Consider the following 25,980-nt stretch of genomic DNA (forward strand, 5'->3'; position numbering starts at 1 on the left):
GTGTTCTTCTTTTATTACTTGGTTCTTACAATTCTGCCAATTACTTGCTTGAAAGCTTTTTATTGAACTCGGCTATTTTAAATGTTATATTTTTACATTCTTCTTGTATATAATCTTTCACCTGAGCCAATACCAACTCAATTGGGTTAAGTCTGCAATGTATGGCTTAATATTGTTACATTGCTCTCCTTGGCCGTTACGTCTACAACATAAGACTCATATTTGTACGTCTCTTTTTATTTTTTTATAACAGTTGTGCCTTTGCTTCATTGTTTTGATAGTGCATATTTTTTACTTTCATCCAGGTTTGAATGGCTGCCTTCTTGTATGCATTATTCTGTATAGTCTCCTTTTTGTCTTGAATGGTATGACGCGTTATCCAAAAACGCCGATCCTAGTCATACAATGTCGTCCGGCGTTAATTTGACATCAGTCACTGGATAAGAACATGAAAAATCTATTTAAATTCTAGTGTTTTTGGTATTTTTAGATACTGCTATACAAACTACATGATTGAATAAAAATCTTTTGGTATTGTAATTAAATTGTTAAAATATGATATGTTTGTACAGTCTGGGGCAAATTTTAATAATGTCCTTTGGTACAGGTACAGATTCTACAATGTCCCTTCTCCTATGGAGGGTGCCTGACCTTGTGGGCTGTTAAAATAGTCTGATAATGACGATGATGGTTAATAATTACATATTTAGTAATTTATACCTTACCTTCATTCATTGACCCGTGCTTCATCCAAGTGATATATTTTTTTCCTTCTCTTCTGAACTTTGTCATCTCATTTAAATATTTCTAATGCCATATTGCAACTTCTGGTCGGTCAATAAGCATAATTTTACGATTTAGTTTGGAATATTTAAAACCTAATTTCTTTAGCAACTTGTCACTTGTCGTAAAATTGGGCAAGCTGTCATCATTGTTAATTTTTTCCATTGCTATTTGTGGTAATTTAAAATTTTGTAGACCCCGATTGAACTGAAATTCCTCATAGATCGGAGGTCAAGAATTATTTCTACAAATCGATCTATTAAGACGCGCCTATTCTCGTAGCGCCTGGTTAAGATATCCAGGGCCACGTTAAAATTATCGTCCGTGATATGTAAATGGGAGACCATACTTAAAACCTCGTTCGAAAGGCTTGAGGGGATGTAGTGTAACTTGACCGCGTCAGTTATGTATGTCATGTCCCTTGTCAAACTAGTAAAAATGGCAATGAAGGATGACCAATCCTCTAATTTTGAGCTCTTCTTGTTTTTAGTACGGATGCCATTTATTTGTAGTGAATAAATAGATCACTTATTCACCTTAAATCTAGCATTTAATCTGAATCATATGAAGACGAAGTATCGCCAACATAAACGAGGTAGCGCTCACTGGTCTCGTCCATTAAGTTCTAAATGTGACATTTTGCGTTCTTCTTTTATTACATGGTTCTCACAATTTTTCTAATTACTTGTTTTAAAGCTGTATTGTTATTGGTTTTGTTATAATAAAATTATTTTATTTCTTTTTACTATTTTATTAATATCACACTAAATGGTTAATAATACTTTTAACGCTGTGCACAGCGCAACCGTCAGGCAAGAGAGAGCAATGGTTGTCATTGTCCATGACATGACAAGATGACAATGACAGTTGACAATGTCAGCTGTCATTGTGTTCCGATTTACTCTATTACAAAAGCTTCCGGTAGCATTCTTTTCAACTCGGGCATTTGAAATGTTCTATTTTTACAAGCTACTCATATATAACCTTTCACCTGAGCCAATATCAACTCAATTGGGTTAAGTTTGCAATGTATGGTGGTAGCCTTCATACTGTTACATTGGTCTCCTTGGCCGTTACGTCTACAACATAAGACTTATATTTATACTTGTATTTTTTAATTTTTAATAATAGTTGTGCCTTTGTTTCATTATTTTGATCATGTATATTTTTTTTCTTTTATCCAGGCTTGAATAGTTGCCTTCTTGGATGAATGATTCAGTATAGTCTCCTTTTGTCTTGAATGGTATGACGCGTTATCCAATAACGCATCTATTTAAATTCTAGTGTTTTTGATATTTTTAGAGACTGCTAAGCAAACTACATGGTTGAATAAAATTCTTTTGGTATTGTAATTAAATTGTTAAAATATGATAAGTTTGTACAGTTTGGGGCAAATTTTAATAATGTCCTTTGGTACAGGTACAGATTCTACATGTCCCTTCTCCTATGGAGGGAGTCCTGGCCTTGTAGGCTGTTAAAATAGTCTGATAATGACGATGATGGTTAATAATTACGTATTTAGTAATTTATACCTTACCTTCATTCATTGACCCATGCTTTATTCAAGTGGTATATTTTTTTCCTTCTCTTCTGAACTTTGCCATCTCATTTAAATATTTCTGACGCCATATTGCAACTTCTGGTCGGTCAATAAGCATAATTTTACGATTTTATTTGGAATATTTAAAACCTAATTTCTTTAGCAACTTGTCACTTAGTCGTAAAATTGGGCAGGCTGTCATCATTGTTAATTTTTTCCATTGCTATTTGTGGTAATTTAAAATTTTGTAGACCCCGATTGAACTGAAATTCCTCATAGATCGGAGGTCAAGAATTATTTCTACAAATCGATCTATTAAGACGCGCCTATTCTCGTAGCGCCTGGTTAAGATATCCAGGGCCACGTTACAATTATCGTCCGTGATTTGTAAATGGGAGACCATACTTAAAACTTCGTTCGAAAGGCTTGAGGGGATGTAGTGTAACTTGACCGCGTCAGTTATGTATGTCATGTCCCTTGTCAAACTAGTAAAAATGGCAATGAAGGATGACCAATCCTCTAATTTTGAGCTCTTCTTGTTCTTAGTACGGATGCAATTTATTTGTAGTGAATAAATAGATCACTTATTAACCTTAAATCTAGCATTTAATCTGAATCATATGAAGACGAAGTATCGCCAACATAAACGAGGTAGCGCTCACTGGTCTCGTCCATTAAGTTCTAAATGTGACATTTTGCGTTCTTCTTTTATTACATGGTTCTCACAATTTTTCTAATTACTTGTTTTAAAGCTGTATTGTTATTGGTTTTGTTATAGTAAAATTATTTTATTTCTTTTTACTATTTTATTAATATCACACTAAATGGTTAATAATACTTTTAACGCTGTGCACAGCGCAACCGTCATACAAGAGAGAGCAATGGTTGTCATTGTCCATGACATGACAAGATGACAATGACAGTTAACATTGTCAGTTGTCATTGTGTTCCGATTAACTCTATTACAAACGCTTTCGGCAGCATTCTTTTTAACTCGGCCATTTGAAATGTTTTTTTGAAGCTACGAGTAGCTTCTATAATCTTTCACCTGAGCCAATATCAACTCAATTGAGTTTAGTTTGCAGTGCATGGTGGTAGCATTAATATTGTTACATTGATCTCCTTAGCCGTTACAACAATAACAAGTACAACATAAGACTCATATTTATATTTCTCTTTTTTAATTTTATATAATAGTTGTGCCTTTGTTTCATTGTTTTCATAGTGTATATTGAATGGTTGCCTTCTTGGATGCATTATTCTGTATAGTCTCCTTTTGTCTTGAATGGTATGACGCGTTATCCAATAACGCCAATCCGTAGTCTTACATTGTCGTCTGGCGTTAATTTGACATCAGTCACTTGATAAGAACGTGAATAATCTATTTAAATTCTAGTGTTTTTGATATTTTTAGAGACTGCTAAGCAAACTACATGATTGAATAAAATTCTTTTGGTATTGTAATTAAATTGTGAAAATATGATAAGTTTGTACAGTTTGGGGCAAATTTTAATAATGTCCTTTGGCACAGGTACAGATTCTACAATCTCCCCTCTCCTATGGAGGGGGCCTGGCCTTGTGGGCTGTTAAAATATTCTGATAATAATGATGATGGTTAATAAAATTACATATTTAATAATTTATCTATACCTTACCTTCATTCATTGACCCACTTCATCCAAGTGATATATTTTTTTCCTTCTCTTCTGAACTTTGCCATCTCATTTAAATACTTCTGGTCGGTCAATAAGCATAATTTTACGATTTTGTTTTGAATATTTAAAACCTAATTTCTTTAGCAACTTGTGTTGTGAACACTTGTCGTAAAATTGGGCAGGCTGTCATCATTGTAAATTTTTTCCATCACTATTTGTACTGTAGGCGATCGTTTTTAAAAAAAAAGGTAATCTACTCTCCTAACTGCATTTAAGTCTATTTCATGTCATCTAGAGCGTAGAGTGGTTCAGGCGGATAATGAAGTTCCCGTGTTGTTTTGCACTCCCTAAAAACATTGTATCATACATAGCGTTGTAAAAAGGCTAAAGTGGCGCTGAACTGGACATGTGGTCAAGTCCTCAAAAGAAAAATCGTCTAAAGAGGTCGTACAATGGTACCCTAGAGATGGGAAAATGACGCAAGGACGACCACATAAAAGACGGGAAGACAACCTGCCGAAAGGATGACGAAGAAAAGCTAGAGAGTAGAGACCGAGCTAAGTGGCAAAGTCTGGAGGAGGCCAATGTCGAAAGACAACCTGACTGCTCTGGTGTAGCTAATAGGAATTAAGTAATAGTAAAAAGTATATTACAATTACTATGTGCTGATAACGGCAGAGTTTTTGTATATATTTCTCTTAGCTAGCTGTGCTATCCACCCAATATTGCTGCACTTTTGTCTACGTCTACAGGAGCTTTGTTAGACCTTCTGTCCTTGTGTGACCTTGTGTGACCTCCTGTCTAACAAAGCTCCTGGGAATATTTAAAAATTCAATACTTAGATGATTAGCATCTAGTTCTGTATTGTCATTGGGAGGAATTTCTTCAGTAGTTACTCACTATTTTGATTCTCACTATCTACACCATCACATTCAGTATTGTGTTCCTCTTCTTCCATCAATAGATGTCTTAAAGACTGAAGACAAACTCTATCATCTTTTTCGCAATTAGAACCAACTGAATGTGGTGATGCAATAATATTAATATTAATCAACATTTATATGCAGCTACAAAAGTAGATGCTGTAGGCAGGCATACTATGGCCACGAGCCCGAATTTCCCCAAAGAAGTTTTCGAGAGGGTCCTGATTAAAATTGCGTATAGAGAGTAATCATATAATAGAGAGTTAACACCAATACGAGATAATTGTTTTGTAATTCTTTTTGTGATTTCAATTGTTTTATCCAACTACTCGTAGATCAAAGGTGGCACTACTCCTTGGTTTTTTGCATTTATAAATTTCATAGATTTTAGTATTGTAAACTATAATCTAATTTATGAAGTGGTGACGATGGGTTAACAGCAGATCTTTTGCAATTTTAAACTTGGCTGAAGCTTCCGTTTACACTATCAAACAGATCGTCGAAGAACAGTGTCAAATCTGTAATCTTTGTTCTTTTTTCTTCAAGAGCTCCTAATTCTGTTAATATTATTAACCTCAATTATAAAGGTTATTTTCCATAAATTAGTTAAAAATGTTTAAAGAACATGTGTTCAAAAATTACATATTTACGGGGTAAATAATATTTATTTTATTAATAGTTAATTCAATTGAAGAAGATGGTATTGGCATGTCAGCAATCTGGCTGGCTGCCGTTGCGGGATCAGGCATCGCAAAATGCGAACCTGCATTTCGTTCAGTCTCCAGCTGGTCGTTCACGCAGATGTTAGTGCGCTCACGCCAGGTCGATCGTTGATGAGTCAGTGATAGCCCAGTGGATATGACCTCTGCCTCCGATTCCGGGGGTTTGGGTTCGGGTCCGGTCCGGGGCATGTACCTCCAACTTTTCAGTTGAATTGTTGGCGAAGGAAAACATCGTGAGGAAACCTGCATACCAGAACTGCCAAACCGCATTGGGCCAGCTATGTTCCTGTTGATGTTATGGTGCTCAAGTCACCTCTCATTCTGAGAGGTGACTTGAGCTCAGCAGTGAGCCGAATATGGGTTGATAAAGAAATAGATCTTAAAAATGTGTCCTTTATAAGCATCCTTATATTTATGACGTTGCCAAGTTTTACGTATTTTAAAATGCAAGGTTTGCTGAAAGAGATTATTTTATTCGTGGCATAGGTTCTTCTAGTAAAACTGAATGTTTTGGAGTAACAATTCGAATAGTACCCATTATGTGGAGCGTGTTATTGCCGTCTAGCGTATTTACATTAATATCAGCATTGTCTACAACGTATTGAATAAGAATGCCAATGCCAAGAATGCCATTCTGGTGGTAGGACATGAGTACCGATTCCGCGTCGACCCTCACCTGGGGGCTGTACCATGTGACTCTAACTCCCTGAAATCGTAGGTGTTTAGGCACGTGTAAATAGTACCTAAAACGATTTTTAAGCGGGTGGGGTTATGTAATACCTATATTATGCTTCAAATATGCGATCGCTTTACTGTGTAAATTCAAATAGCATTCTATAGCTAATCTTACCTTTCGACGTGTTTGTTAGTGCTCGTTCGATTGGTAGGTCTTCTTTTCTCATGCAGCAAATGACCACACTTGAGTTTGATTTGGTACAGGTACAGCGGCGCGGAGCTGGTTAAATTCTTTAAATTTGGTGCGGGTTCAAAAAATGCGACGGTTAGCGGCGAAGGTCAGTCGGTCACTGCCATGCATTTGTGACAATTAAAGAATTTGATGCGAATGATGACTGCGTGTCGAGCGAAACTGCGTCTTATAAGACCAGCTATAGGTGCTTAAATCAAATTGACACAGTTTGAAGCGATCATCAAATATGAAATAATATTGGCGTTAACAGTAGGAACCATACCTCAAGGAGTCGGGGTCACTCAACTCTGAGGAGTTTGCCGAGCTGCTGTGCATCGACCCTCAAATGACATTCATTTTACTGTGACACATAACCTACAAAAATGTGAACATTTCTTTGAATATGGACTTTTAACTTAAACTTTAGGCCTGCATTTACTATTGTTACCTGCCTATTTTGAAATATTTGTCAGTGCAGTTGAACTAGTCACAAATATCCAAATAGTATATGTCAATAGTTTGAAACAGTTTATTACCTATATAGGGTAAATGTGGTATTTTTATTTTATAGAACAAGATTACACAAATACTAAATTAAATATAATTTGTCGCCGACTGCAGCAGAGCGTAGGTACTCGTGCGGACTGTCAGCCGGGCGGCGGGCGATCGGCCGCGCGTACCGCTCGCGGCTTGCGCGTGTGTGTGTCGCCTCGTACATGACTACGCACACTAATGCCGCGCGCTAATATTTTAAATATTACATAATATAATATGATATGGGCGAGAGTAGCCCACATCACTCCCTCCCAAGAGACCTAGTTAAGGTCGATGATTGTAGGTACATGTAAATTGTGTACTTATACAATTATTATTTTTTTAATAACAACCATATTTTATTATTTTAAATCATTTCGGTGTTGTGATTTTACCTTATAGTTAAGGCAGCAGTGTTATCGTAAAATGATAATTAATTAGCTATTATTAATACCTAATAACAAACGAAATCTAATATACCTAATATAAAATTTTAACTAAGTATAACAAAACCAATAAATTAAAACACAAATAATAACAATATAATAAAATCAAAACGAACTATTTATTAATTACAATGGAAAACGTAAATCTTTCGCGATGTAATAATGTAATAAAGTAGTTAATTACCTAAAGTTCGCTAAGGGCCGGCGCCCACTGCCGGCACGGCGTGGCATGACACGGCAGAGCATCCCGCGGCATGCAATGGCATCCTGCGGCGTGCAGTGGCATCCCGCGGCGTGCAATGGCATCCCGCGGTGTTCCGCATCCTGCTGAAAGCCCAGCCACTCTGGTTAGTTTTGCTCCGCGCGTATTCGAAGTTGGTTGTGTCGCAAAAGAACATTTTGTTGTGTCGTTATGGTTGACTGGGATTTAGTATTAATAGCACTTCTAGCTGAAGATGAAGAGAGACAAATAAGAACTGCTAATTTGACGAACAGACAACTCTGGGTGCATAATTTATGGAGAACAAGATCTACAAATGGTGAATTCAGCAACTTATTTAATGATTTGAGATACGACATCCGAAAATTCTATGATTATTACAGAATGGACTATGAAAAATTTGAAAAGTTAAGTGATTTGCTAAAATCGCATATAAAGAAAATCAAAACTAATTTTCGATCGCCTATACCTGTTACAGAGAGATTGTCTGTATGTCTAAGGTTAGTGCATATTACATATTGCATGCGATGGGGCATAGAATTAGGCAAGATAAACTTAACCACTTCGGTTGAAACAGTTTAGCAGAATAACCTAACAAATTTTTGAGCAGTGTGTGACACCACGGAGCGTTTACTAATATTAAAATAAAAGTCTTGATTTATTTAGTAATTGTTTATTTTTATAATCAGCTATCTATGATCACAAATGTACCTACAGTACAGTATGATAAAAAGCGAAAGTATTATAAAAAATTTAGTTTTCATAATCCGGCAATTGAATATTGGAGTTATTGTCATATATATCACTATTATGTTGATGTCTGGATATAGGAGTAGGTATGTATTCTATATGAGTAGTACCATAGTTTGGTTCGGTGTTATATTGTTGTTCGGGCTTATTAAATGAAGAAAAATTGTGTAAAGGATTTCTTCTTTCGATAGTTGTATTATGGGTTCTGGCAACAGAAGTTGGTGCGTATTGCTGAGATGAATGAAATTCATTTGAAATATCGAATCCTGAACTTGATGTCGAAGGACGACTTCGCTGCACAACTGAACTTAACTCCACATTTTCCAAATGCTTTATTTCTGCATCAGTAACAATACGTAAAACATCGCGTTTTATTTCAGCTTGTAATTTTGGTGACAAAGTCTTCGCTGTTGCCGCCATTGCTTGAAAATATATCTCCATAGGATGTTGTTCCTTCTTTTGGTTTTCAATGTATTTTTTTAATATTTCTGCTGTTGTTTCTGTATACTGTGTTTGCGATGACATGTATGATCGCTGACGAACATGTCTAGCTGGTCTAGAATCTGATGCATGGGATGAACACGACATTTGAGATACAGGCGATTGTGCTTCGGGAAAATTAACAGTTGATGCTGTTTTGGGAGGTTGTGTATTTTCGATATTCTGCGTATCTTCGGAAAGCTGTGTATCGTCGGAAGAAGAGTCTAAATTTGAGAGCTGAGGTCTGTCTTGAAAAAACTTTTGCAGAAATTCAAGTTCCTTTTCAAATTTAATTGGTCGCCTCTTTTTGGCAGCGTCACCGCTTTTGGACACCCTGTTTTTTAAGGCTTTTCTATAATTGTTACGAAGGCAGCTCCATGCCTTCTGACATTCTTCATCTGTAACAAGAATGAAGTATTTTAAATAACACACGCTTTTAAGTCGTCTACTAATGTTTTTTTTTGTTTTGTTACAGGTATCTAATACCAGGAGCTTCTTTTAAGTCTTTAGCTTTTAGCTATCGTATGGGATTCACTACTGTGCGTAAAATAGTCCACGAAACCTGTCAAGCAATATTTACTGTATTAAGATCTACTGCATTGCCGAAACCCACGAGCCAACAATGGCAGTCAATTGCAACCGACTTTGATAAATTTTGGAATTTTCCTAACTGCATTGGGGCCATAGATGGTAAGCATTTCAAGATTAGAGCTCCTAATAACAGTGGAAGTATGTATATCAACTACAAGAAGTTCTTTAGCATCGTTTTATTAGCTGTCGTGGATGCAAAATACAAATTTGTGATTGTAGATGTCGGAGCATATGGTCGAAATAGCGATGGCGGTATACTTCAAAGCTCCAAATTTGGTTCGAAACTACGTAATGGTTTTTTAAGCATACCACCGAAAAAAGCTTTACCACATTCAACTCAAAAATTACCCCACGTATTTGTTGCTGATGAAGCCTTTCCACTAACAAAAAATATTATGAGACCATACCCCTCACATCTTTTAAATGATGAAAAAAAAAGGATATTCAATTATCGCTTAAGTCGAGCACGGCGTATTGTAGAAAATGCTTTTGGAATGTTACAAGAAAGATTTGAACTATTTCAAAAAGGTATAAAAGTTCAACCAAAGTACGTAAACAACATTATACTAGCAAGCACGTGTTTGCATAACTTTATCATTGATGATCATTCTATGGAGGCACTTGGCTCTAATACTAATAATGCAATCGATAGAACCAATGATACAGTTTTCAATAATCTGGAAGGGATGGTTGTAAGAGATTGTTTCACGGAATATTTTTCTAATGTTGGTAACGTGTACTGGCAAAATGAAATTGTTAATAGATGTTAGTTTCTATTTCTGACAATAAATAAGTAAAAAAATAACTTACGGGTTTTATTCATTTCTTCTGCAATTTTCTGCCATGCGTTCCTTTTCATATGTTGATCCATGTAGAAACGAGAGGAGACATCGTATATACACTCATGCGAACGAACCAGATTAATCAATTTCTCTTCATCCATTTTCCCGTATTTTACGTGAAGTAATTTACTGTATCGCGTACGCACGTGCTAATTTACTTGCCACGCTCAGTCAGTGTGAGAGAAAAAATCGCGCGCGCCAGTGCGTTTTCTCCTCCCTTGCCCCCGCGCACCGACCGGAATGCGCCCCATCGAAATGCTGCACAAGTTTCAACCTTATTTCAACTAGCTAGCAATCATAATTCCTCGATCCAAAAATGACCCATATGTCTCACGGGATGCAATGGCGTGCCACGTCATACCGCCGCATCCTGCGGCGTGTCGCGTCATCCTGCGGCACGTCGCGGCATCGTGGTATCAAAATAAGGTAACGTAAATTCTAAACTTATTGAAATAAGATTCAAAATAATTTAATTAGTATTGAAATCCTTTGCCATGACATGCCGTGCCGTGCCGGCAGTGGGCGCCGGCCTTAAAACGTCGATGCAGCGAGCTACAAGCACAAGCTAAAAGTGTAAAAGTTTTATCTCCTCGTGAGATAACTTTATGAGGGCCGCTGTAAGCTGTCTGGAGAGGCGAACGCGAAGCGTCCTCACGAAGGAAGACGTATTCGGCGGTCGCGAGCCCTTTAAATACAAAAATATTATTTTTGCTGTGCCGTGAAGCGGGGACAGGTTTTAACTTACCTACGAAGGATCTGAGGCGCGCTGTGAAATCAGACATATCTGTTGTACAGGGCGTGCAGGGGTCAAAAAACTCACCTGGAAGCCTGAGGGGTTCGCCATATACCAACTCGGCAGAAGAGGTTTTAAGTCCTCTTAGAACGCGCTGCGAATGCCAAGTAGCACCAAAGGCAAGACTTCTGTCCCGTTGTGATCAGCATGGCAGGTGATGGACGCCTTAAGCTGTCTGTGGAAGCGTTCTATAATTCCATTACAAGCTGGATTATAGCTGGTGGTGCGCTTGTGACGGAATCCAACCATTTTAGCTAGGTACTGGAACAGAGCTGACTGGAATTGCCCACCTCGATCTGTCAGGATGCTCTCCATGACGCCAAAACGGGAAATCCATCCGGAGATCAAAGCTTTTGCCACGGTTTCCGCAGTGATGTCGGGGATAGGTATCACCTCAGGCCATCGGGTGAATCGGTCAATGGCAGTAAGACAATACTTATTTCCCTGCGACACCGCGAGAGGGCCGATTAGGTCAATATGCACGGATTGGAAACGTGCACGGGGAAGGTCAAATGTTCCAATTGGAGAAGAAACTTGTCGAGAGACCTTTGACCTTTGGCATGCTAAACAAGTTTTGCTCCACTCGCGACAGTTCTTTCTTACACCAGGCCATACAAATCTCTCGGCTACCAACTTGGCGGTTGCAGAGGCTCCGGGGTGACTTAGTGAGTGTAAACTTTGGAAGACTCGCTTACGGAAGTCTTTTGTGACAAATGGCCTGGTCGTCGTTGTACTGACATCACAGTACAGAGGTACGCGACAGCCAGGTATATTCATCTTTTTCAGACGAAGAGAAGATTCTTCGCTGTTGAGGTACTGAGTCAGTTCTGGGTCTTTATCTTGAGCCATGGCTAAGTCAGTCAAAGAGATTGGAGATGCCAGTTCATCGACGCGAGATAAGGTGTCAGCGACAACGTTGTCTTTCCCTGATATATGCCTTATGTCCGTCGTGAACTGCGAAATAAAATCTAAATGACGAAACTGTCTAGGGGAACAATTCTTCTTCCTTTCGTGGAAGGCGAAACATATTGGTCTGTGATCTGTATAGACCGTAAAATGCCTAGCTTCGACCATGTGCTGAAAATACTTGATACTTTCATAAATCGCGAGGAGCTCACGGTCGTATGGTGAGTACTTCTGCTGGGATGGGCTTAATTTTCGGGAAAAGAAAGCAAGGGGTTGCCACACATCATCATGTTGCTGCTGTAAGACCGCCCCTATAGCCAAGTCTGAAGCATCAGTGACTAATGCTAATTTAGCTCTGCAGTCCGGATGTGCAAGGAGGGCTGCATTTGAGAGGCTGTCTTTTGTAGCTTCGAATGACCTTAATGTCTCACCTGTAAGGTGGATGGGGGTGGAACCTTTGCTCGTTCCCGTAAGGAGAGCATTGAGAGGTGCTTGGATCAGAGCCGCGTTTGGCAAGAAGCGTCTATAAAAATTGGCCATGCCTAGAAAGCGCCTCAGTGCTTTAACGTCCCTAGGTGGAGGGAAGTCTCGTATGGCTTGTATCTTCGTTTCTAATGGCTTAGTCCCGCTCTTGGAAATTTTATAACCCGAAAAAGTTACTTCGGGAACTCCAAATACGCAATTAGACACGTTGATTGTCATTCCATATTGGCGAAGACGATTAAATACCTGACGTAGGTGGTCTTCGTGCTCGGCTGCATTCCTGCTGAAAATTAGGAAGTCGTCGAGATAACAGTAGACGAAGTCCAGTCCGCGCATCATTTCGTCGACGAACCTTTGAAAGGTTTGGCCTGCGTTACGAAGCCCGAAGGACATGAAGGGGAACTCGAACATACCTATCGGACTTGAAATTGAAGTTTTAGGTATGTCTTCCTCGCTGACAGGTATCTGGTTGTAAGCTTTTGCCAGATCGATGGTGCTGAAGATCTGGCAGCCAGCGATGCTGTGGGCAAAGTCATGTATGTGCCGGATTGGATACCTATCTGGGATAGTCCTTGCGTTCAGCCTCCGGTAGTCCCCACAGAGCCGCCAACCGTTGTCCTTCTTCGGGGCCAGGTGAAGCGGGGACGACCAAGGGCTGTCCGAAGGTCTCGCTGTACCATTGGCGAGCATTGCCTCGAACTCAGCCTTCGCTATTTTCAATTTATCGGGAGCTAAACGTCTAGGTGAACAAGTTACTGGTGGGCCGGGTGTAGTGCGAATATGATGTTTGGTGTTATGCGGTATTGTGCGATGTGTACCTGCTGGGCGTGTAAAGTCTGGGTAATCACGTGACAGAATTAAATGGTACGGCGATTCCCCAGTGAGTACCTTAACAGATAAAACATCACAATTCATAGCTGTACGTCCTGCAGAGGTAAGAGATGTTAAATTATCATGCAACATTTTATTCTTACAGTCTACGATAATACTATAATGAATTAAAAAATCTACGCCTATAATTGGTTTAGTTACGTCCGCCACTATAAAACGCCACGGATAAGTTCGACGAAGTCCCAGGTCCAAGTTTAGGTGTGTGTACCCATATGTGTTTATGGTGGAACCATTCGCTGCAACCAGTGTGTAACCCGCCGGTGCTCGGCGCTCCTTGAGATTCGACCGGGGGAAAACGCAGAGGTCACTTCCAGTGTCCACGAGGAACTGTGCTTTCGTCGCGCGATCGGTAACAAAGAGGCGACCAGAGGTGGTAGGGCAATCATCTGTCGCCATTAGTGATTGCCCGTGGCATTTCCCGAACGCTGATAGTCGCAGGGCTTCTGGCATTTCTTTGCGTCTTGACCAAACTTCGCATGGTACCAGCATACCGGGTATCTTCTGTAGCTGGAAGCTGAGCGCGATCCACTACGTGACGACGCTCGATGGTTAGTTCCTCTTCGCGTTGAAGTTCTCGATCTGTCGCTGCGTTCCTCCAGTTTTGCAGATAGTCGCTCGACCATTTTCCGAAGTTCTGCGATCTCGGCGTGCACACTTGGTGAGTTGGTCTGCGACGTGGTAGTAGCTGCTACGTCTTTCGCTGCGGTTATCTCGTGCACGCGGTCCGCAAGGTCCAAAAGTTGGTCCAACGACTGTGATGGCTGCGTAGCCAGAACTGTCTGCACGTGTTTCGGAAGCCGGCTACACCAAATTGTTTTCAAAAACTCCTCCGGAATGTTCGAACCAGCCAGGTCTTGGAGGTGCCGTGCAAACTGTGATGGTTTTCTGTCTCCTAACTCTTCGTGCATTAGGAGTTGCCTGACTCTTACTTCGTGTGAGGCGGATAGTCTTTTTATTAATTCGGTCTTGACTTTTTCGTATCGGTTAAGAGAGGGCGGATTTATAATAATATCTTTCACAATTTTAGCGAAAGTGATATCTAAATTATTTGTTACGTGTGCAAACCTTGTTTGATCATCGGTGATACCGGCGCTGTCCAGTTGCCCTTCTAGTAAGGCGAACCATAACTCTGGATCCTCCGATGAAAACATCGGCACTTTGATACGTTTGCCGACGTCATCCGATGAAACGCCCACTTTTTTCTTCGCCCGCTTTGTAACGTGGCCGTCGGGTCGCTTTGTGTTCGTCGAATCTGCGCTGCTATCACTCATTTTCTGTCCTTTTAGGGGTCACCAGTATAGGGTAAATGTGGTCCCTATTATACAGGGTTAATTTTCATAGACTTTCATTATTTTGAATTTTAAATTTAAAAAGCAAAATAAAAATACAATTTGAAAATAATTGCATAAATCATGGTAGTTTTTAAGTTACAAGGATTTGAAAAATTCCCAATGAAATCCTAATTCTTAAAAACTCAAGGGCACTGTACATTGTAGGTAGAGTACTAGTAGGTAAGATATGAGTCTAATATGCTGTAGGCACTTACCTAAAAATCAAGTTCAATGCTCTCTCGCCGCCCGGTGCGGTTCTCGTTCGACGCGATGCGATCAGCTGGGCTCAAGTACCTACACGACTAACCTAGTGTCTAGCGATCACTCATCAATTATTAAAAACTAACTAAGAAGATGGGTAAAGTACGTAGTGTCTTTTATTATTAGATATTTTTAAAAAGTTATGATAACAATTTAACACGAAAAACACAATTACTTAGATGATAAGTAATTGCAGGCAGGTTAATCATTAATATTGTCTAAGTACGTATTTAGTTTATTTATGAATATTTTAAAAGTTGCTCAAAATGTAGGCCATTTCGTTGAACACACAAACGGGCACGTTTGCCTAAATTGTTTTTTATTAAATTAAGTGTTTCTGTGTCACTTTTAATATCATTAAAGGCTGCACTTATTTTGTCACGCAGATTATCAACACTTTGTGCCTCTTCCACATAGACACGTCTCTTAATTTCACCCCACAAGTAAAAATCAAGTGGGGTTAAGTCTGGAGACCTAGCTGGCCACGGTACCGGGCCTCCGCGTCCAATCCATTGGTTACCGTACTTATTGTTCAAGAAATTGCGCACATCACTTGCGTAATGAGGCGGAGCACCATCGTGTTGATAGTAATAGTTGCGTATTAGGTTTAGTGGCACATCATCTAACATCTCCTCTATGACTCCACTAAGCATATCCAGGTAGGTTGCGCCCGTTAATCTACCTTCAATAATAGGACCCACGATGACATTGCCAATTATACCGGCCCATACATTTATACTGAATCGTTCTTGATGGTAACTGCTTTTAATGACGTGTGGATTACTCAAGGACCAAAAATGTTCATTTTTACTATTGTAAATTCCTACGCGCGTAAACAATGCTTCGTCAGTCCATAAAATATTAACATTTTCATTTGCAAGTAACCACTCACAAAAACGTACACGAGCAGGGCCATCGTTGTCGTGTAAAGATTGTACGCGTTGGTAGTGGTAAGGATGGAGTCCCGTTGTGTTCAGTAACTTCCACACGTAATATTGGCTCACACTAAAACGTCGAGCTGCATCGTTCGTGCTAGCGCAGGGTTTACGTTCGAAGAACTGTAAAATTTCAGTTTCCAGTTGAAGTGTAATTTGCCTGTGGCCGCCTCTACCACTAGCATGTCTAGGTGTGGTAAACTGCCCGTAATCTAACAGTCTTTGCGTTGCCGCTAAAATTGTGGCTCTAGATGGCAGCCTGGGGTTTAAGCCTTGTCTCTGCAGCCGAGGTATGCTTTCAGTCCGATATAACACTTGCGCGCGAACTAAGCTTTCACCACTTAAATTGTAACAGCGCACCATTTCATAAAATTCTCGATTTGAGTACACTGATCGAGACATAACGGTTACGGGTCACTTAATTAAAAACTTAAAACTTTGGAAGCACGCGCAGTGATTAGGTCAAGGACACGAACGTAACTGACTGATCCAATTCAATAATTTAAAACAAAAGCCGCCCTCTCCCCTTCTCCCGTACCGTGCGCCCGCGGTGCGGTGCGTTTGTTGTCGGCAAGACGAAAAGGTTGGAGCGATAAGATTGTTTACACGTGGGACCTACACCTACCTACTTGTTTTGACTAGAGACAGTTACCTACTTACCAGCCGCTTCCTTGCGATAGTTAGGTATCTTTACGCGGCTGGATTTTGCAGTGATACACTATGTCCATACATTGTGTATTTTCATGGAAAAATTATTTCAAAAAATGTCAAAATTAAGGAGGGTTTTTGAAATCATAGATCGATAGTATTATCGATTCTAAGTTATTTCTGAAATTATTGCAAATTTACGAAAATTAACCCTGTATAGAACAAGATTACACAAATACTAAATTAAATATAATTTGTCGCCGACTGCAGCGGAGCGTAGGTACTCGTGCGGAGTGTCAGCCGGGCGGCGGGCGATCGGCCGCGCGTACCGCTCGCGGCTTGCGCGTGTGTGTGTCGCCTCATACATGACTACGCGCACTAAGGGCGCTTTTAGTGTCACGCGGATTTGCTCACGCACGCGGGATTGGCCCGCATGCGTAGCATCCGCAAAGAACAATTTCATATAGGTATCTATTGTAAAGCGTGATAAACGCACGCGGGACGCGGGGCGCTGTGCGGGGCGTCACCCCGGTGCGGGGTATCCGCATGCGTAAGCGCTGCCTACAACTTCAGTGCCCATTTTAGAGTCGAGCGGGGCGCACGCGCCGTATTGTACTACCGAAATGAAAATTGATACAGAACGAGTAATCATTGAAGTTCATCTGCGGCCCGTTTTGTGGGATAAACGCAATGAATTATACAAAAACAGGGACGCGAGGGAGGCTGCATGGAGAGATATTTTGAAGGAATTGGCACCTAACTACGAAAATTTGAGCGAAGAGGAAAGAAAAGTGGCGGGTATGTGTTTGGTTCATTATTTTATTTATACAAGCATCATTACTTTATTAATATAAGCATAATTATTTAATTCACAAATAACATCAAAAACCTTCTAAAACCTTTTGAGTTTAGTTAATTAATTATATATCGGTGTTGCCAGGAGACTTTTCCTTCATTGATAAAGTAATCTGCAAATATATCTCTGATATTACTTGCCGACGTATTACTACTTTCAGTCTGCTGCCTGGGTAGTGGTCCCGTAAAACCATTTGTGACAAATGTATGGCTGACCATGTAGCCATCCCGTTTCCTTATGAAATTGTGAAGTAGACATGCCGTCTTGACTATTGATTGTGCTAGATCTAACTTGACAGTCATGGATCTGTGAAATATTCTAAATTTATTTGACATAATTCCAAAAGTGCATTCTATGTACCTTCTAGCTCTGGACAGACGGTAATTAAATATTTTCTTTTTGTAAGGTAAATTATCACGAGCATAAGGCCGCATCATATGTGATGATAAACCAAATGCCTCATCTCCCACTATCACGAACGGCAACTTTGCTCTTACACTAGATGGATAAGCTACTTCGGGGCAAATAATAGGCAACTCTTGCGGGTCAGGGATACCCAACGTGTTACTTTCCAGTTTCGTATACAATTGACTCCTTCTAAAGATGGTTGAATCGGCGTTGCTTCCACTGGTACCGACATTAATATATGTAAAATTATAATCAGCATCACACATTGCGAGGAGCACTACAGAATAATATTTCTTATAATTAAAATATAGTGATCCACTGTGCGGCGGCCGAATCACTCTTATATGTTTTCCATCAATAGCACCCAAGCAATTAGGAAAATTTGTATATGTGAGAAATCCCTCTGCGATTTCTTTCCATTTGATCCCATTAAGCTGTGGAATACATTCAGACTAGTTCAATCCATATTATGTAACAAACTTGTCTTACTATTTCGCTAATTGTTGCAATTCCAATCATATAGGAATAGTGTAGATCAGTGAATGTATTACCAGTTGCCAAATATCTGAAAACAAAAACAATATATTAATAATATGATAACATAATATATTAATAATGCTGACATCAGACATAAGACAGCATGCACCGCTCGAATTTTACTTCAGAAGAAAAATAAATACCCGTGAAAGGGCACGGAAGTAGCTAGCGCTAGAAGTTTTTAATTCGTTTTAACTACAGTACTATAGCTACGTTAGATTTCTATGATTTGCCGAAAATGTTATCATATCCAACTAATATCAGATTTGTACACACGGCCACAGATCAAGCTTCCCAAAACCAGTATAAACAGGACTCATGCGTTGTTTATTATCGTAGACGACTCGCCGCCCGGCGAGGCCCTAGCAAGTTCCGTTTATTGGTACTGGTTTTGGGTAACTTGATCTGAAACTGTGTGTACTTTTGCCACTTACTTATTATATTTTGTCATTTCAGACAAGAAAATACAACAACGCTGGCGAACAGCAAGGGACACTTACCATAAAGACAAGATATCTGAAAAAAATCAGCCATCCGGCTCTGGGAGTAAGAAGAAGAAGAAATATTCTTACTATGACATTTTGACTTTCTTAGACAGTACAACGGAAACTGCTGGAGAAGAGTCACTCTGTGAAGAAATGTCTGAACAAAGTAATTTAGAAACACCTAATGAGTCCACGCAACCAGGTACTTCACGTCAAGAAAGTTCTCAACTAACATCACAACGTAATTTAGAAACACGTAATGAGTCCACGCAACCAGATACTTCACGTCAAGAAAGTTCTCAACTAACATCACAACGTAATTTAGAAACACGTAATGAGTCCACGCAACCAGATACTTCACGTCAAGAAAGTTCTCAACTAACATCACAACGTAATTTAGAAACACGTAATGAGTCCACGCAACCAGATACTTCACGTCAAGAAAGTTCTCAACTAACATCACAACGTAATTTAGAAACACGTAATGAGTCCACGCAACCAGATACTTCACGTCAAGAAAGTTCTCAACTAACATCACAACGTAATTTAGAAACACGTAATGAGTCCACGCAACCAGATACTTCACGTCAAGAAAGTTCTCAACTAACATCACAACGTAATTTAGAAACACGTAATGAGTCCACGCAACCAGATACTTCACGTCAAGAAAGTTCTCAACTAACATCACAACGTAATTTAGAAACACGTAATGAGTCCACGCAACCAGATACTTCACGTCAAGAAAGTTCTCAACTAACATCACAACGTAATTTAGAAACACGTAATGAGTCCACGCAACCAGATACTTCACGTCAAGAAAGTTCTCAACTAACATCACAACGTAATTTAGAAACACGTAATGAGTCCACGCAACCAGATACTTCACGTCAAGAAAGTTCTCAACTAACATCACAACGTAATTTAGAAACACGTAATGAGTCCACGCAACCAGATACTTCACGTCAAGAAAGTTCTCAACTAACATCACAACGTAATTTAGAAACACGTAATGAGTCCACGCAACCAGGTACTTCACGTCAAGAAAGTTCTCAACTAACATCACAACGTAATTTAGAAACACGTAATGAGTCCACGCAACCAGATACTTCACGTCAAGAAAGTTCTCACCCAACATCAAAACAAAAACAAGTAAAATCTAAAAAGCAAGCACCATCTGAATTTGAGGCACAGTTATTAGAATGCTTAAAGTCTAATCAACTGGAGCTAGAAAGTGAGGATTTGGCTTTCTTTCAGTCTCTGCAGCCTTCATTAAAAAGATTCACTAGATATCAAAAACTAATGTTCAGAACAAAAGTGTTAAATATAGTTATGGAAATGGAAAGTCAAACACAACCTGCATACTACAGTCCCATACCTACAACAAGTTCTAGTGCTTTTACTGAGCTTGACAGTTTGTCACCGATAAATCAAGATTACCAAACCAATAGTATAATCCAGGATACTTCGAGTCTTAACGACAATGCTATTAGTTCTGCTGCAGTGAATGACAATGAAACTCTTATTTCGACTGAAAGCGGCTTGTTTAATATCACGTCTTATGACGTAATTTATACCCCAGCAACAACATCGTCTACAGGCGAAAGAAATGTCAACGCTCAGGATACAAATTTACAAAGAAATGAATGATGTAAAATTTGATTTTTTAATTTATGAATAAAACTCTTTTTATTAAAATGAGTACGATTAACTTTTTTTCTCCAGTTTCTCATTAATTGTATGTTTAGTCATATGAGTGCGGTTGTACACACGGCACAGATCAAGTTACTCAAATCCAGTATAAGCGGGACTCCGACGGGTTACCTAAGTATGATAATACGCAAGGCGCGAGTTCCATTTATGCTGGTTTTGGGTAACTTGATCTGTGGCCATGTGTACTTTATCAGATAAAAAAAAGGATTGTGTATCCACCTACGTTGAACGTACCAATCCCAAACCAATTAAGGACTTTTTTTGACTTTAAATTACTGTCATGTGCAAACCTATAACTTTTATCTATATTATAATAAGTAGCGTGTGATGAAAGGTAGGAATGATTCCACGTTAATGGTGACATTTTATGAGTAAAATAATCTTATTTTATGAAATTTCAACAATTAATAACCAATGACGCGTTACTTTACGATATTTCAAACAAAAAATCATTATTATACCGTTTATTTAGACTGGATAATTACTAGAACATGTGTTGTATGATGTCTCAATAGTTGACCACGATGGTCAACTACCGAAAAAATCATTGATTTGATTTTTGTTTAACATTTTTGCAGTTGACCAGAGTACATGACAAATTTTTTTTTTGCACATGTAAATTTACACATGACAGTAATTTGAAGTCAAAAAAGTCCTTTACTGGTTTGGGATTGGTACGTTTATCCTACCTGTTCAAATCCCTTTCCACTAAATCATAGCAGGAAATTAAATATTTAAAATTTAAAACTTACCTTAATGTAATAGCGAGCCTCTCAATCGGTTGTATTGTAATCCTTCGTAAACTGCGTTTTTGTAGCTTATTCTCAATTTTACACAACAGTTCATCAAAAGAACGAATGGACATTCGAAAGTAATTTTTAAATTTACGTTCATTATTTTGTAGTTTTCCAAAGTGTGTAACAAACGCCCCAGCAAGAAGCCTATTTTCAAGAAAGGGATCAACATGTACTCTTGTCTTCTTGTTTCGTCGTTTGTAAAGTATGTAAGCGATAGATATTCTTCTGACATTGATCATTTTTGAACACGTCTATACCGTTACGCAGCCCGTAGCAAACTGAAACTCATGCTGCGTATGATCCGCAGCGTGAAATTTTACGCATGCGGTCCAATCCCGCGTGCGTGAGCAAATCCGCGTGACACTAAAAGCGCCCTAATGCCGCGCGCTAATATTTTAAATATTACATAATATAATATGATATGGGCGAGAGTAGCCCACACCTAAACCTAAAAAAAATACCTAAAAATGGAGTTGGCAAGGACAACAGGAGTTGTATGAGCAGTTAAAAAGGCAGAACGCAATTTTAGAAAATCTAATCAAGAGATAAGGTCAAAACACATATTAGACATCTAGATTGGAAGCTTTAAATAAATTAGAACCAATATTTAATCAAACACATTTGGAGATATGTGCAAAAGTTACTGCGGAGCAGGACAGTCGTCTTACTTTAAGGACGATTTGCAGGACAGTTTTCAGGCATCATTCTTGTTATCAAAGCTGTGTTTATGGATCACATTGCATTGGTTAACGCCCCCATTCACAAAGCTTGCAGTCATGAGAAATCAATCACCAGCAGCTACAGTTCAGACAAAATTACCTAGGATTGAACTTCCAAAATTTTCAGGTCATTACACTGAGTGGCAAACCTTCTTTGATACGTTTGTGTCGCACATCCATGATAATATAACATAGACAGATGTACAAAAGCTCCATTACTTAAAGTAAAATTTAACAGGAGAACCTGAGATGTTATTAAGAAACTTACAAACAGCCGTAGAAAGGATCATATTTTGTTACCGCGTCAAAGGACTTGTCTCGGTAAGAGACATATAAAATTTGAAGGCGTGCAAATTTATAATTACCTGTGGATGTGAGGAATGCCAAATCGTTAAACACATATAAATTAAAATTTAAATCTAAATTAAAATCTTAATTAAGAAAATATATACAGTGGTATTACCACCGTATATATTTTCAGCTGTTTTTGGTGTTTGCTTTCAGCTAACTGTAAAATAGTTAATAAAATTTATTTATAGTTGTTTCTCTGTAAGTGAATGTAAATTCTTTAAGAGAAATAAAGATTCATTGATCACAAACTTCCAAACTACAGCTGCAAACTACATAGAAGCGTCCAAACGCTATAGTAACAAAAAGTACAACTGTAATGCTATTATGAAAACATTATTTGGGCAAAAATCGATACAAGTTGAATCTGCAACTGCAATTAAACACTTACTGGATACAACAACTTCATGTTTGCATCAAACAATGTTGACATTAAAACCGATCAGTGGGATGCTATAATCATTCATCTGGTTGTATCGAGATTAGACAATGAATCTCATCGACTATGGGAAACTGACATGGGTATAACCGATGAATTACCCAAATGGACTCTGTTCGCGCGCAGACGAGCGAGGGGAGCGGTCATGAGGAGCTGCGTGAGGGGGTCATCGGCGCCGGCACCGGGAGGCTACCAGCGCATTCATCATCAAATATTCCAGCCTACCGTACTACGTTTTAGTTTTATTTCCAAATTTAACGCCAATTTCAATCCTTTGTAATGTAGTATATTCATGAAAATAAAGACATGAAAAAATAAATAAAAGTTTAAATGTTTACCTAAACAACTCAACTAGAAAAGTTTCTAGAAACTAGATTTAGAAGTCTAGAAATGGTCAACTCAGGAAAACAGTCAAATAATACAACTAGATTAAAAATACAAGACGTAAAAAGTAAAACATTTCATTCTGCAATAAATCAGAACAAGAGTTCAACTGAACCAACATGCGCAATGTGCAATGTCCACAGTCCACACTACATTTATTATTGTACTGAGTTTAAAAAACAACCCGTGGTTGAAAGACAGAAAATGGAGCAGATGCGTAGGATTGACGTTGTGGGGATGGAGTAGGAGCAGATGCGTAGGATTGATGTTGTGGGGATGGAGTAGGAGCAGATGCGTAGGATTGATGTGGGGATGGAGTGGGAGCAGATGCGTAGGATTGATGTTGTGGGGATAGAGTAGGAGCAGATGCGTAGGATTGATGTGGGGATGGAGTAGGAGCAGATGCGTAGGATTGATGTTGTGGGGATGGAGTAGGAGCAGATGCGTAGGATTGACGTTGTGGGGATGGAGTAGGAGCAGATGCGTAGGATTGATGTTGTGGGGATGGAGTAGGAGCAGATGCGTAGGATTGATGTGGGGATGGAGTAGGAGCAGATGCGTAGGATTGATGTTGTGGGGATGGAGTAGGAGCAGATGCGTAGGATTGATGTGGGGATGGAGTAGGAGCAGATGCGTAGGATTGATGTTGTAGGGATAGAGTAGGAGCAGATGCGTAGGATTGTTGTTGTGGGGATAGAGTAGGATTGATGTTGTGGGGATGGAGTAGGAGCAGATGCGAAGGATTGATGTTGTGGGGATGGAGTAGGAGCAGATGCGTAGGATGATGTTGTGGAGATGGAGTAAGAGTATTAATAGGTACTGAATGAATGTACGGATAATGATATTGGTTTTTTAAAGAGATTGACGATTCTTCTGTCAGTTTTCCAAGTTGCCCATAGAAAATGACTTCAGATATTATTTTTTTTGCAACATCTTGCTGGTGTTTACTTAAATTTTTCAATTGAATACCATAGCCCATTCCTATGACTTCCCATTCATCTGTAATGGTAAGAAGTTTTTGAGCAGTATCAAATAGTTTCTCTTGCTTTTTTTGTAAGTTTAATCGCTTTTTTCTTGGGGCAGGTTCTTTTTATGTTATGTCTAGTTGACTTGGACGTTTTGGGTTGAGTGATTGACTACCAGATGGTTCATCCAATTCCAAACTGTGAAACCTGAAATATTAAATTTCTCAATTACTGTTTGTTTCAGATGCCCACATCGGAAACTGACAAACTGACTGAGAAATTGCCCCAATCGCGCTACACACGCACCGACGGCAGGGACGACTTAGGAATCAAGGATAGACTCGCGCCCCTGTCGCCCTGCCGTCCATCCTCCCAAATTGACCCGGCATGCCTACACACATCTTTGCACACACACAATTAATGGCCATCCTTACTCCTACACCCTAGACTGCCCCTGCGGCAGCCCAGTTTCTTCTCTCGGGCCCGCAAGGGCCCAGGGGAGACGCGACCGAAGCATGGCTTCCTGCGCGTGGATTCTGGCGCCTATCGTGAAGACGGTAGTGTCGTTTGGTTGGCATTTTCTTGCTGAGATAGAGACGCTATCGCAGGGGTTTGACCCGCTTGTGGAAGGCGCTGCGCGTGTGTGGGGTTGACCCCCACGGCGGAAAGTTAACTCGCTTATGAAAACTTAAGTAAATTCTTCTAAAAATTTAACAATTCACGAAAGTATTGTACTGTGGCGAGAACGATTAAGAATTAGACAAATATTAATGGCAAAAGGCATAAATATGGAGTTCAATTATATGTACTAACAGATACAAATGGCTTAACGCAGAAAGTGCTTTTAGCTGGTGGGAGGATTCAGCCTTAGCTAGTTACCACCCTACCGACAAAGACGTACCGCCAAGCGATTTAGCGTTCCGGTACGATGTCGTGTAGAAACCGAAAAGAGTGTGGATTTCCATCCTCCTCCTAACAAGTTAGCCCGCTTCCATTTTAGATTACATCATCACTTACCATCAGATGCGATTGTAATCAAGGGCTAACTTGTAAAGAAAAAAAAAGTGCATATGCATTGTGGATCAGATGATACTGTTTTTAAAGGCAAAGGCCATGCTTGGCATAACGCAGAAAGTGCATATGCATTGTGGATCAGATGATACTGTTTATAAAGGCAAAGGCCATGCTGATAAAGTTATTATGATGCTTATGGAAGATTACCTAATCACAGGGCGCTCTCTCTGTACTGACAACTTTTATAATAGTGTGACACTAGCAGAAAAATTGTTGCAACAACGCACATCTAACAGGCACGCTTAGAGCTAATCGAGTAAGGAATCCGGTGATAACTAAGTCGAAGATCGCTAGAGGTACATTGCTTACTAGATATAATGCACGTGGTGCCAATTATCGTCACCAACTAAAGAGATAAAAGGAATGTATTTATGCTTTAGACTGAACTTTACTCAGATTTCGTTGAATCTAAAAATAGATATGGTCGGGTTAAACAGAAACCAAAAGTTATAGTAGAATATAACAACTATATAAAAGATGTTGATCGAAAAGATCAAATGCTATTAAATAAGAATAACTAACTATCCGTAAATTATTGTAATCTACTATCATCCATCATTGTTATAAGTGCTATATTATTTTTAGTGCAACATTTTTGAATAGATGTATGTAATGTA

At 39.3% G+C, this 25,980-nt stretch overlaps 4 protein-coding genes across 4 annotated transcripts; 1 reads left to right on the forward strand and 3 right to left on the reverse strand.

Annotated features, from left to right (window-relative positions):
* Positions 1–8,483: 8,483 nt before the first annotated feature.
* Positions 8,484–10,871, reverse strand: LOC112050557 (uncharacterized). Its single transcript, XM_024088847.2, has 2 exons — positions 10,362–10,871; positions 8,484–9,358 (listed from the first exon to the last, which is right to left on the reverse strand). The coding sequence occupies exons 1-2, from the start codon at positions 10,492–10,494 to the stop codon at positions 8,484–8,486; spliced, it is 1,008 nt and encodes a 335-aa protein (XP_023944615.2). The 5' UTR covers positions 10,495–10,871.
* Positions 10,872–13,861: 2,990 nt separating this feature from the next.
* LOC128199612 (uncharacterized) lies at positions 13,862–14,737 on the reverse strand. The gene has a single exon (XM_052889842.1). The coding sequence runs from the start codon at positions 14,735–14,737 to the stop codon at positions 13,862–13,864; it is 876 nt and encodes a 291-aa protein (XP_052745802.1).
* Positions 14,738–17,001: 2,264 nt separating this feature from the next.
* LOC128199613 (uncharacterized) lies at positions 17,002–20,574 on the forward strand. Its single transcript, XM_052889843.1, has 3 exons — positions 17,002–17,439; positions 18,899–19,954; positions 20,507–20,574. The coding sequence occupies exons 1-3, from the start codon at positions 17,265–17,267 to the stop codon at positions 20,572–20,574; spliced, it is 1,299 nt and encodes a 432-aa protein (XP_052745803.1). The 5' UTR covers positions 17,002–17,264.
* A 2,911-nt stretch (positions 20,575–23,485) lies between these two features.
* On the reverse strand, positions 23,486–24,547 carry LOC128199569 (uncharacterized). Its single transcript, XM_052889660.1, has one exon. The coding sequence runs from the start codon at positions 24,301–24,303 to the stop codon at positions 23,497–23,499; it is 807 nt and encodes a 268-aa protein (XP_052745620.1). The 5' UTR covers positions 24,304–24,547; the 3' UTR covers positions 23,486–23,496.
* Positions 24,548–25,980: the final 1,433 nt, after the last annotated feature.

The sequence above is a fragment of the Bicyclus anynana genome, chromosome 26, assembly GCF_947172395.1.
Source record: "Bicyclus anynana chromosome 26, ilBicAnyn1.1, whole genome shotgun sequence".
Classification (NCBI taxonomy): Eukaryota; Metazoa; Arthropoda; class Insecta; order Lepidoptera; family Nymphalidae; genus Bicyclus; species Bicyclus anynana.

Coding starts and splice junctions, on each gene's coding strand:
- LOC128199612 (XM_052889842.1), bottom strand. CDS start 14,737: ATGAGTGATAGCAGCGCAGATTCGACGAACACAAAGCGACCCGACGGC.
- LOC128199613 (XM_052889843.1), top strand. CDS start 17,265: ATGAAAATTGATACAGAACGAGTAATCATTGAAGTTCATCTGCGGCCC. Junction 17,440..18,898: donor AGAGGAAAGAAAAGTGGCGG/GTATGTGTTTGG, acceptor TTGTCATTTCAG/ACAAGAAAATACAACAACGC. Junction 19,955..20,506: donor TAATGAGTCCACGCAACCAG/GTACTTCACGTC, acceptor TTTATACCCCAG/CAACAACATCGTCTACAGGC.
- LOC112050557 (XM_024088847.2), bottom strand. CDS start 10,494: ATGGATGAAGAGAAATTGATTAATCTGGTTCGTTCGCATGAGTGTATA. Junction 9,359..10,361: donor AGAAGAAATGAATAAAACCC/GTAAGTTATTTT, acceptor TTCTTGTTACAG/ATGAAGAATGTCAGAAGGCA.
- LOC128199569 (XM_052889660.1), bottom strand. CDS start 24,303: ATGGGCTATGGTATTCAATTGAAAAATTTAAGTAAACACCAGCAAGAT.